This window comes from Delphinus delphis, chromosome 15 (genome assembly GCF_949987515.2).
Source record: "Delphinus delphis chromosome 15, mDelDel1.2, whole genome shotgun sequence".
NCBI classification, from domain to species: Eukaryota; Metazoa; Chordata; class Mammalia; order Artiodactyla; family Delphinidae; genus Delphinus; species Delphinus delphis.
Window position 1 is genome coordinate 18,271,775 of NC_082697.1, and position 12,305 is coordinate 18,284,079.

Below are 12,305 nucleotides of genomic sequence, written 5' to 3' on the forward strand. Positions count from 1 at the left end.
CAGGACTCATCCTGCTATCCTTCAGGTAAGTCGTCTTGATAGAGAATATGTTTATCTCCTGGTACCATCTAGCTGCTTGTGACAGTGCCCCCTGCCCACCCCCAGCCCCAGCAGAGGTTTGTTTTCTAGACATGGGTATCCCAGGACTAGTGAGGTGGCTTCATGGTGACATGAGAGTCCCAGGTCCCTTCTGTCTCTCTGCTCCCCCATCCTCAGTGAGTGTGGTTCACACGCTCTTGCTTCCAAGATGGATACTTCAGACCCCAGGTAGGAAAAATAAGGAAGGAAGGTGTGACACTTTTTTCTTCAAGAGAGCAGAACTTTTCCAGATATCCCTGATAGACTGCTGTTACATCTCATTGTCCAGAACTGTATTACCTCGCCAGCCCTGGGAGGCTGGAGATGGTTTCAGTTGAATACATCGCTGCCCTTGTATAAGAGTCAGGGTTCTGGTATTGAGGACAAATGGGGATATGGATTCCAAGAAGGTAATAAATTAGTGATGTCTGTAGCTCTCCTCTATTAGACCTTTGCTCAGAATATTTCTTAAACTCCCTCTTGTAATTTGCCCTCAACACCAGGTAAGCCAAAACAAAGAAAATCAGTGTCAGTACTTAATGAGCACATATTATTACTGCCTTACAGTTTCCACAAACCATATTATTTACCTTGATCACTTCCTTCATTTACCAGAGCTATCCATCAGATTTTCTCCTAATAATGAAGATTTACAATCACTAAAGATAGTAAAAGAAGGTGTGGCAACTAGTTGTAATAGCCAAAAACAAAAGAACTTAGTTGTCCATCAGTAGGAGACTTGCTGCCTAAAACGGTATGTTCAGCTTTGATAAAAGAATGAGGAATATCTCTACATACCGCTATGGAGTCATCTCCTGGATATATTGTTGGGTGAAAAAAAATAAGGTGGAAAAAGTATGTATAGTATGCTAGCATTTATCTAAAAAGGCTGTCTGTCTGTCTGTCTGTCTGTCATGTCTCCCCGCCATGGAAAGATTTTAAATGGTTACCTCCTGGGGGGAGGCGGTGAGGGAACAGGGAAGTGACGAATAGAAGCTAGTTTTTCTGAATATGCCTTTTTGTATATTTGACTTTGGAACCATCCTAAGTATTTTATAGCGTTATAAAACAAAACTTTAAAAACTTTTTATTCTGAAATCATTTTAAACTTTAAAAAAGGTGCAAAATAGTGCAGAGTTCTAGGATCCTTTGCCCCGCTTCCCTTAATGTTAACATTCTGTATAACCATAGTGTAATTATCGAAACCAGGAAATTAATATCAATACAGTGCTCTGATCTATAGACCCTGTTCAAATTCCTTCATTTTTCTATCGGTGTTCTTTTTTCTGGTCTGGGATCCAATTCAGGATTTCACATCTCCTTTAGAAGTTACAACTCCTTAGCCGCCTCCAATCTGTGACATCTCCTGTCTTTCCTTAGCTTTCGTGACCTTGACACTTTGGAAGGATACTGACCAGCCGCTTTGTAGAATTGTTTCTCACTTTGTGTTTGCCTGATGTTTCTCTCATGATCAGATTTGAGGTTATGTATTTTTGGCAAGAATATCATAGAAGTGATGTTATATCCTTCTCAGGGGGTACATGATGTCGATATGTCTTATTACTTGTGATGTTAACCTTGATTACTTGGTTGAGGTGGTGTCTGCCAGGTCTCTCCACTGTAAAGTTACTATTTTTATCTTGAAACGTAGTCAGTATGTTGGGAGGAGATATTTTGAGATGCTATAAATATCCTGTTTCCTATCATACTTTTGCCTATTAATTTTAGCACTCATCAGTGGTTCTTGCCTTCAGTAATTATTACGATGGTGTTTGGCAAACGGTAATTTTCTATTTCAGTCATTCCTTCTATAGTAGGAATTGGAGTCCTACTGTAAAGAACAGCTGTCCTTTGTCCCCCATTTCTTTATGTATTTGTATTGGTATGGACTCCTGGATATCGATTTTACGTTATAGGTTATAATGCACTACTCGCACTGTTTATTTTGCCGTCCAGATTTGGTCATTAGGAGGCCCTTCAGGTTGGCTCCTCTGTCCTTTAGACATGCTCCTGTCAGTTTGTGAGCACTTCTTATTTTCTGGCACCACAAGACACTCAGGTTCATGTTACATTTTTCCTGCCATATCCATGGAACTGACTGTTCCTCCAAGGCTCCCTGGTTCCTTTTAGTTGAGAATGGCATTTAGAAACCAAGGTCTGGCTACTAGGTGTGCCCATTGCCACTGGAGTGTTACTGGTTCTAGACTCTGAGCAGACAGAGCTAGGAAATACAGATGTGCATACTGACACAAGCGCTGGTACCACACCTCTGTATTTATTCCCTGTCTATCCATCTGTAGTGAGATTTCTGATTCCAGTCCAACATCACAGGATTCCTTCTAGCCTTCTGCACTCTTCCGAATTCATAACTCCTTTCTCTGGCTGTGAGAAGCCTGGTCTCATTGTCATAACACAGTACATTTACTCATTTGTTCGATCTTCGTATATGCATAAAGTAGTTTCAGAATTACTAACCCATATTCTACAAAAAAATTTACTTGTGCGTAACATTGGACTAAAGTGTTTTTTAGGTCATTGGTCTTAAAGTATACAATCAAAATACCAATTTCCAAGGTTACTTGGTTTAGTTTTTTTCTTTCCCACTCCCTTCATTGTGGTTAAATTAATGTGGGAAAAATCAATCCCTAAAATTCAAAAGCGAAATGAAACAGTTGAACCTAGCTCTATATGATATGGACAGCATAACCCCAAGAGTTATGCTCAAATGTTTGTATTTCATTTTTCAGTATCTTCATTGTGTTATAATTTCAGTTTGCAGCTCCAATATACCCTTTATCCAGATTCGCCAACTGCTAACATTTTGCCTCATTTACTTTATCATTTCTGCCCTAACTCTCTCCTGTCTCTCTGAGTACATAGAGACCTACACACGTGTGTGCACGCACACACACGCCACTTTTTGTCTGAACCATCTGAGAGTAAGTTGTCCCCTGAGTGCCTTAGTGTGTATTTCCTAAGTGCAAGGACGTTCTCTTATATAACCAGGGTTCAGTTCTCAGAATAAAGAAATAAGAATAGTATCTCTAATCCATAGTTCATATTCAAATTTTATCATTTCTTTCAACATTCTTTATAGTTGTTAGTCCCCCAAGATCCAAACTAGGATCACCCACTTCGTTTAGTTCTCATGTCTCCTTTAATGGGTCAGTGCCTTGATCTTTCTTTTCCTTTCACGACCTTGATGTCTTTGAAGGGTACAGGCTAGATATCTTATAGATAGGCCCTTATTTTGTGTCTGTATTTCCTCAGGATTGAGTTCAGGTTTAGTGATACCTCGAAGTGATATGTCTTCTCAGTGTGTCATGTTGAGAGGAACGTGATGTCCATTTGTTGATAATAAGTACTTTGAGCTTAGTTAGTGGCGTCTGCCGGATTTCTCTACTATGAAGTTGCTATTTTTCCCTTTGAAATTACTAAGTAGCTTTGGAGAGAAGCTTTGAGACTATGTAAATATCCTGTTCCTCATCAAGTTTCACCCACTGGTTTTAGTTTCCTTTGATTATTTTTGCCTGGATCAGCCATCACTGTTATGGTTGCAAAGTGGTGATTTTCTAACAGTCATTCTACATTTTTTAGTTACTTTCTACTCTGAGGAAGAGTTTTCCCTTTTCTCCCATTAGTTTATTTATGTCAGTATGTACTCATGGGTTCTTCTTTTATTCAGTGGGTTATATTCCATACGATATTTACTTTGATGTTCAGATAGTCCTGGACCTAGCCAGCGGAAGCCTCGTAGGTTTCAGGTGTTATTTTGATGCGTCTCCATCATTCTTTGAGTACTTCCTTATATTCCGGCACAGTGATACGTTTCAGGCTCATCCTGTACTTTGACTACCCTGGCCCTGGAATTAATCATTTCTCTCACATGCCTTGTCCTCTCTTGTTATGGAGAATGGAGTTTAGAAACCAAGATCTGAGGGTTCGTTATGTTCTTTGCTACTGGGATGCCATTTCTTCTAGGCCCTCTCAGTGGACACAGCTAGACTACATACATACACACACAGGGAATATATATACATAACATGCATTCATATGTATATGTGTGTATATACATGCATGTGTCTACGTAAACAGATGCACACACATTCATGTCTTTGTGTGGTTTTATACACATATGTGCACATCTAACCATGAGTTAATACTGATACCTCCAAATCCATTCTAATGCCACAGAGTTGTTCTAGTTTTTCTTCTTTCCATATTTGTAACTTCCTTCTTCAGCAATGAAAACCCTGGCTCCTGTTACCCTCAGTATATTTACACATTTGCTCAGTCCTAGATTACACAGAAAGTGCTGATCCCGCCACTGTGAAAAAGAAACTTATCTGCCAGTGTGTATTTATTTTTTTATTTTTTATTTTTTTAATAAATTTATTTATTTTTGGCTGTGTTGGGTCTTAGTTGCTGTGCGCGGGCTTTCTCTAGTTGTGGCGAGCGGGGGCTTCTCTTCATTGTGGTGCACGGGCTCTAAGCACACGGGCTTCAGTAGTTATGGCTCACAGGCTCTAGAGCGCAGGCTCAGTAGTTGTGGTGCACGGGCTTAGTTGCTCCGCAGCATGTGGGATCTTCCCGGACCAGGGATCGAACCTGCGTCTCCTGCATTGGCAGGCAGATTCTTATCCACTGTGCCACCAGGGAAGCCCCAGTGTGTATTTAAAATTTAAAACACTGGAGTTCGTACATTCTTGGTGGGATATATCCCAGTGTGGGAGGGCAGTAAACCTTACATTGTTTTCAGTAGTTATGTTTCGGTGGTGATCATGATGATACCGTTTTTCTGATATTTCATGTATTTGCGGGATAAATCAGATGAGTAATGATATTGGCATGGTTAAGAACTGAGCTTTTCAACATGGTTAAAAAGCAATACAGATGTATAGTTAATGAAGTTAAAACCCCGTAGTCCCAAATTTGAATGAAAATATCAGTATGATTTCATGATGTAATTTGTCTTATGTGTGCCCGTGATCGTATACACTACACACACACAAACGCTTCTGCTTTTACCCACTGAGTAGGCCCAGGAACAATGACCAACCTAGTGGCAGGGAGCGTCCCTAGAGCATGCAGACTGTTGTCTCTACTGCCACTTCCCACTGAAAGAAGCTCTTGGACTACTTGAAAAAATAACTGAATCCAGGTTTGGGCAGGAAATATACAATGGGAGCATGGAACATGTTGTCATACCAGAAAGCAAGGGAGCTGTTAGATACTGCTGGTCTTTGATATAACATACAAATATAAATACAGACATATCCATATCTTTTTCTTTATCTATGTGTATATTCACACACACACACACCCCTAACTGTGAGTTCATACTGACACCTCCAAATATAATACCAGAATTTTTCATAGTTTTCCTCCTTTCCATATTTGACTGAATCATGTCAAAAGAACTCAGGAGCGGGCTTCCCTGGTGGCGCAGTGGTTGAGAGTCCGCCTGCTGATGCAGGGGACGCGGGTTCATGCCCCAGTCCAGGAAGATCCCACATGCCGCGAAGCGGCTGGGCCCGTGAGCCATGGCCGCTGAGCCTGCGCTCCACAACGGGAGAGGCCACAACAGTGAGAGGCCCGCGTACCACAAAAAAAAAGAAAAAAGAACTCAGGAGCCAACTTGAGGAGTTTTCCATAGGCCGTATTTGAATAGCATTAAGAAACAGGGACTTCCCTGGTGGTGCAGTGGTTAAGAATCCACCTGCCAATGCAGGAGGCACAGGTTTGAGCCCTGGTCTGGGAAGATACCACATGCCACGGAGCAACTAAACCCGTGTGCCACAACTACTGAGCCTGCATGCCACGACTACTGAAGCCTGTGTGCCTAGAGCCCGTGCTCTGCAACAAAGAGAAGCCACCACGATGAGAAGCCTGCACACTGCAATGAAGAGTAGCCCCGCTCGCCACAACTAGAGAACGCCTGCACACAGCAACTAAGACCCAACGCAGCCATAAATAAATAAACAAACAAATAAATAAATAAATTTTATTAAAAAAATAAAACAGCAATGCAGTAAAAAATAGCACAGATATTACTTAAATGCATACTTGCATTGTATTCCTTAAGAAACTAATTATAAAACTCTTCATTAGTCACTTTTGGAGGGTGTTCATTTGGAAACTGATTAAATAAAGAGAAAGAATCAGACATTTAGCTTGTCTCTCCTATATGAACTGTACATCAGGGTAACCAAAAAATTGATGAGGGGAATTGTAACCGCTAATGAAATCATGGATCTAGGCAATGATCATCAATTCGAAAGAAAGACAACCAGACATCATGTACCTTTTGATGGAAATTTATACACCAACTATGGATTACACTTGCCAAAGGTAAAATCTTAACCTGATCAAGTCTCAAGGTATAACTCCAGTTTAGAGGAAATAAAGGGAACGGAGGAATCCATTCAGTGACACAGCCAAAGTGCAGGCAGCAGAATATAGACTGTGAGAAACTGTAGGACAGATACCTGGTCTCTTCAACAAGTAACTGGCATTTGGAAGAATAGGAGAGATCAAAGGCAGAGATATATCAGCCAGTTACACTGCATGGGCTTTATTGGGATCCTGATGCAAACAATCAAACTTAAAGAAATATTATGAGATGAGCAGGGAAATTGGAACACTAGATAGTTAGTACTTAGTATTAATTTTTTGAAGTATAGCGATGGTAATACATTTTACAAGAGTCCTTATGTTTAGAAATACATATTGGAATATGTGAGGATGAATCAATATGATGCCAAGGGTTTGCTTCATAGTAATCTTGGAGGGTAGAGGCATAGCAGAGATGAAGCAAGAGTTGACCATAAGAGGTCCTTATACTTTTCTCTACTTTCGTCTATGAAAATTTCTGTATTAAAATGAGAAAACTTAAAGAGTGGTGCTGCTTGCTCTGGGTGAGACATTTCCCCAGAGAGCAAGACAGCATCCTGGGAATGAGTGCCTGCACTCAGACCACAGGCTAGGGAGGGTAGGAAGCCAGGTCCTTCTCATCACTTTGTCCCAGCATACAGCAGTCACTCAGTAAATAACGGGCAATGAAATGGGTGCTCTTGAAGGGGTAGCTGGCATCTGGGTGAATTCTATTCCAGAATCAGTCCCATGACTCGTAACTGTGAGAGCCAGCCACTCTCCCCACGTGGAATATAAGCATTTCCCCGTTCCTTGGGCTGCTTCCGTTCTGTCTGGTGACACGATGTGTGTGACCCTCCTTCCTTCCCAGGCTCAGGCCCGATGTCACCGGATAGGCCAGAGTAAAGCCGTGAAGGTGTATCGCCTCATTACGCGGAACTCCTACGAGCGGGAAATGTTTGACAAGGCCAGCCTGAAGCTGGGTCTGGACAAGGCTGTCCTTCAGGACATCAACCGAAAAGGCAGCACGAATGGAGTGAGTATGCTGGTACCTGCTTTCGAGCCTAGAGAAGAATTTATCATGCAGCCCAGGGCCTCTCTGAATTCTTCATTCCTACAGCCATTTTAAGGTTCCCTTTCACTAAATTGAGTCAGGCCGCACATCTTTAATGGGTAATTCCCTGCAATAGAGGGTAATTCAGGTTCAGGTCTCTGCATTTTATAGATGAGTAAAGGAATCTGTAGGAGCAGTTGGGTGGTAGGATTGCCCAACATGCAGTAACATTTCAGTAAATAGAGTTTTACACATTGCCTGTTGGAAATCAGTAGATCTTAACGCTTAACTCTAAATTATCACCATGCTTTTTATCTCATACTACAGACTTCGAGCTCCCTGAAGGTGAGCTATTTTATCTTACCCGGCACCCCTAACAGTACTTGGCATGTTAAAGACATTCAATGCATGATGATCAATGAAAAAATGAATGAATGAAGGATCAGCTTGAACTATGGCAGTTAATACAATCTTCTTTTCCCCTCTAGAGGGGATAAAAATTGCTGCTAAGATTCTTGAATTGTATTAAAGTCTAGGCAAACAAAGCCGAATATCTCCTTAATCTCTGGCCCTTCTGAGTTGTCTTTAGTCCAGATGTTCTACATCCTCTTAGCTATGCGTATGTTGCTAAGTTTAATACTTCAAGTTACCAGTGCTGGGAGTCATGGAATTCCCTCCTGTGATTGATATAAAGAGAACCAGATTCTTAATTAGAACCAGGAAAGGGTGTTTTGAACTCCCATTTCCTGTTTTCAACAAGCAGTTGAGAAGATAACACTTGGCATGGGATCCTTTCTTTAGTTAAGAAATGACATCATTTCCAATACTGTTGTATTTATTTAATAATGAATAACTCATTATTCTTTAGCTCATTTGGTACATCTGGAGGTTTTTAAAGATACAGACTCAAACTAAAACATAAAATAAACATGAAATATATTCTCTTCAGTGGTGCATAGTTTTAATGGTTTGTGACACTTGATAATAACCAGCATCCTGAGGAATGTTAGGGCCACTGGGTCGTGTGCTGGGTTTTATTCCAGAGCTCCCTGGAGGATTGTCTGCCTGCCCTCCCCATCATTCTCTTGAGTGTCTATCTGGGTTTTCATTTTCTAAATCTTGTGTCTTTAGTCTTCTGACATGTGCAATTAGTGGAGGAACTGGGTACTGAATCATGAAGGTCAGATTTCAGGCTGTTTTTCTCCTGTGCATTTCCCACTTTGTGAGTAGCCTTTGGTGACCTGTCCAGGTACAGCAGCTTTCAAAAATGGAGGTAGAGGACTTGCTCCGGAAAGGTGCTTATGGTGCCTTAATGGATGAGGAAGACGAAGGCTCCAAGTTCTGTGAAGAAGACATAGACCAGATTCTGCAGAGGAGAACCCACACCATCACCATCCAGTCTGAAGGGAAAGGATCCACTTTTGCCAAGGTATAAGGCCCTTTCCGCAGAGTCCACGTGGGGTGGCAGTGGAAAGAAGAGTCTTTATTCTTTGACCCTCATTAGCCCGGCTTCTGTTTGTCTAAATGCAAACCGTTGAAATGGTCTGGCTACACAACTGTTCTGTGTGCCACCCTGAAGATGCAGGTTCTTAGAGAGGCTTTGAATAATGGGTCACAATCTAGAAAAGAAATCACCACTCTGAATCCTTGGAGCTGATCTTCCGTGGGCAGGATAGACACTTGGGTTTGCAGTTTGCCTTCTTCACTATTCACGGAGATTGCTCCAGAACCCTCGAATGGTCATCCCGAGTCCCTTGGAGAGCACTCCTTGATCTGGGAGTTGAAATTCCAGTGAACACGTACTTTGTTCATTTCATGAGACAAGAGATTTTATTCAAGATTCCCAGCTTCTAGTCTAGGTGCCTTTTTCCTCTGCCCGTCAGGTCGCTGGATTTAGAACTCAACTAACCAGACCACTTGTCAGATCACTCTCAGGTTCTCTCACCGTAGGTTCTGTGAGCTTCATGACCTGTGTGATCAAATCACCTGTTTGGTGGCTTATGGGGGAAGGGCTTTTTCAGGGACATTTTGTGCTTTAGAGGCATAGCTCATCTCTGTACACCTCATATGGCCCAGCCAGGGCCTTGCCCAGAGTGGAAACCTGGGGATTGGTGAACTGAAAGAAAATCTATATCCAGGGAAGTTTTAAGAATCAGCCGTTTCACGGGCAACTGGACATACGTTGCCATCATCTCCCAGGGGTTGTCCTCCTGCTTCCGAGTTTAAGTTATAAAAAATGATCCTGTAGGTTGAAATTGTAATATCCTCACCCCACCTTTAAAATAAAATTTTAAAACAATAGCTTCAAGATTTTCACTTTCATTTTGGCAGCTCTGTTAGGGGTTTTGATTTTGAATGTGGATGGAGAATATCTTGAGTCTCTGGTGCATTTGAGATCACACAGGTGTTTTACAATTTGTGTTCAAGTACAGTTTATTGGCTCTTTCTTCTTCACAGGCTAGCTTTGTGGCTTCAGGAAACAGAACGGATATTTCCTTAGATGACCCAAACTTTTGGCAGAAATGGGCTAAAATAGCTGAACTGGACACTGAAGCAAAGAGTGAGAAGGTACAGCACTGAGAATATTTTATTTCATTGAACATTTCACTGGTGTCTTATGGGACTGTAAATTCCTACCAGCTCAAATCATTATTTACTCCTAAGCCTTAGTTCTTAAATAAGGTGCTGTATGTAACCCACTTAAAACATGCCTGGCACATAGAGCTCGAGAAATGTTATCTTTAAAGTGACCTAATGGGGCATACAGTCTGCTGGGTGTCCAGGAAATTCGATAAAAACAATTAGAACTGGAACTGGCCAGACAGGTCAAGATCAGCCCTCTGACCCAAGCCAAAATCCTATCCTTGGCATGTGACCGTTTTCCTCTATTTCAACACTTCCTATGCAAGGAACTTTACCTCCGACGAACATTAGAGGAAAAAAGCATGGTGAAGAAAAGTTTGTTGGGTTCACCTCCATTCTTTTCAGTATCTTGAATTTTCCTATTTCTGAACATGAGAAAGAGAATGGCCTTGGAATAAAACCAGAGTTTGAACACTGGCTCTGCCACTGACCAGCTGTATGTCTTTGGGCAGGGGAACTGACCTCACTGAGAGAGTGAAAAAAGACATGTGAACAAAGGAGGTGGTGACGCCCACTTGGCAGAGTTAGAGATAACATTGTGAAGGTGGCTGCCCAGCCCATGTGAGGCAGCATACCTGTTAGTTTCCCCTCCCTCCATCTCTGACCCAGTTACCTCCCTCAGGGATGAGCACACATCACTTTCTGCCTGTCTTCTTGGGTGAGTGTTGAACTCTCATGGACTCACAGACCCAGGAGACTGTCCCTGCTTACATCTAGCTGATTCAGTAACCAGCGTCCAGCCTTAACTATTTTTCCGTAGGATCGCCAAAGGTTGCTTCATCCAACCTCTTTTCTCCTGGTAGGAGGATTCTGCAGTCCCCTTAATAACCTGTTTATAGTGTTTAACAATGTCACAGTCAGGGAGTACTCTGTGTGCAGGACAGTGGGCAAGAGGGGGAAGAAAAAGCTCTTGCCCTGAGACAGTATGCAGGAGCTTAGCTGAGCTTTGGGAAGAGGCATGGGGGGAGGGGCGAGAAGCATGAAGTGATGGAGACCAGAGAAGTGATGGTCTTGGCCAAGGGAGCCGCCAGAATGGGTGAGTTTCCTGAGCTAGAGGTTATCTTTTCCATGAAAGACAAAAGGTTAGTGGCACCAGTGGAAGGCAGAATGAAGTGGCGGTAACTTGTGTTCGTCTTCCAAAAGTTGCTGAGCAGATGGAGCTCTCCGACTCCTCCTGTCTCCAGAGCACAGGCGGCCTCCGCATGCCGGGCACAACAGCTGGGGTGCACCACTCCCACCCTTCTTGGCAAGAACAGGAGGCCACTCTGGCGCTGGGGGTCCTCGCCTGCCCAGGCCCCCGTTAGACTGCAAAACCAGCAGATGGGGGCGGCCAGCACTGGGGGCGGAGGGACACACCAACTTCATCAAGTCCCAGAGTGTCCCCTCTGCTTGTCATGGACATGGCAGGTGTGCTGGGAAGAGGCTTTCCTGCTGGAGGACGAGATGGGGGTGGTTCTTTCCCAAATGTGTCCTGAGGAACAGCAGCAGGATCTGCATTGCGATACAGGGAGAGTGAAGGGGACTTTCTCCCCAGCAGTCCTCTCTTGTTTCCAGGAAAGCTTAGTGATTGACCGCCCGCGCGTGAGGAAGCAGACCAAACACTACAACTCTTTTGAGGAGGATGAGCTCATGGAGTTTTCAGAGTTGGACAGTGACTCTGATGAGAGGCCCACGAGGTCCAGGCGCCTCAATGACAAAACCAGACGCTACCTCCGAGCCGAGTGCTTCCGGGTGGAGAAGAACCTGCTCATCTTTGGGTGGGTATTGGCTTCACCTGTTTGTTCTTGTTGTTGTTTTCCCCTCTTTGGTTCAGTCCCTGAGATTTGTCCAGTGTGTCTCTCCACTCGCCTCTGGGGTCTGGGCTGATGGAGGCTCTGTTGGCAGAAGAGGGAGCTGTGCCTTCTGCCCGCGGCCCCTCTCAGTCACTGCACTCTGCTGCCATGTTGTAGACGGGCCGTGATTTTCTCATATGCTTGTCACGGCAGATCTCTGGTACTAATTTACTGCCTGGTACTGATTTCCTGCCTTTTTCCCCCAAGGACATATAAGGAATCAGTGTAGCAGATGTTAGAGTTAAGGCATGGTTCATGCAGGGCTCTGGCTCTGGTAGAAGTGGAGGGTTTAGCTTCTGGGAGCTCACCATTGCTTTCAAATACTG

General features: G+C 43.2%; 1 protein-coding gene across 2 annotated transcripts in view; it reads left to right on the top strand.

Moving 5' to 3' along the window:
* CHD6 (chromodomain helicase DNA binding protein 6) overlaps nt 1-12,305 on the top strand; it is a 212,800-nt gene that overhangs the window by 148,158 nt on the left and 52,337 nt on the right. For both annotated transcript variants that reach the window (XM_060030773.1, XM_060030774.1), the window contains exons 18-21: nt 7,322-7,486; nt 8,754-8,933; nt 9,962-10,072; nt 11,702-11,904. In XM_060030773.1, coding sequence (XP_059886756.1) covers nt 7,322-7,486; nt 8,754-8,933; nt 9,962-10,072; nt 11,702-11,904 — 659 coding nt within the window. The remainder of the gene's footprint in view (nt 1-7,321; nt 7,487-8,753; nt 8,934-9,961; nt 10,073-11,701; nt 11,905-12,305) is intronic.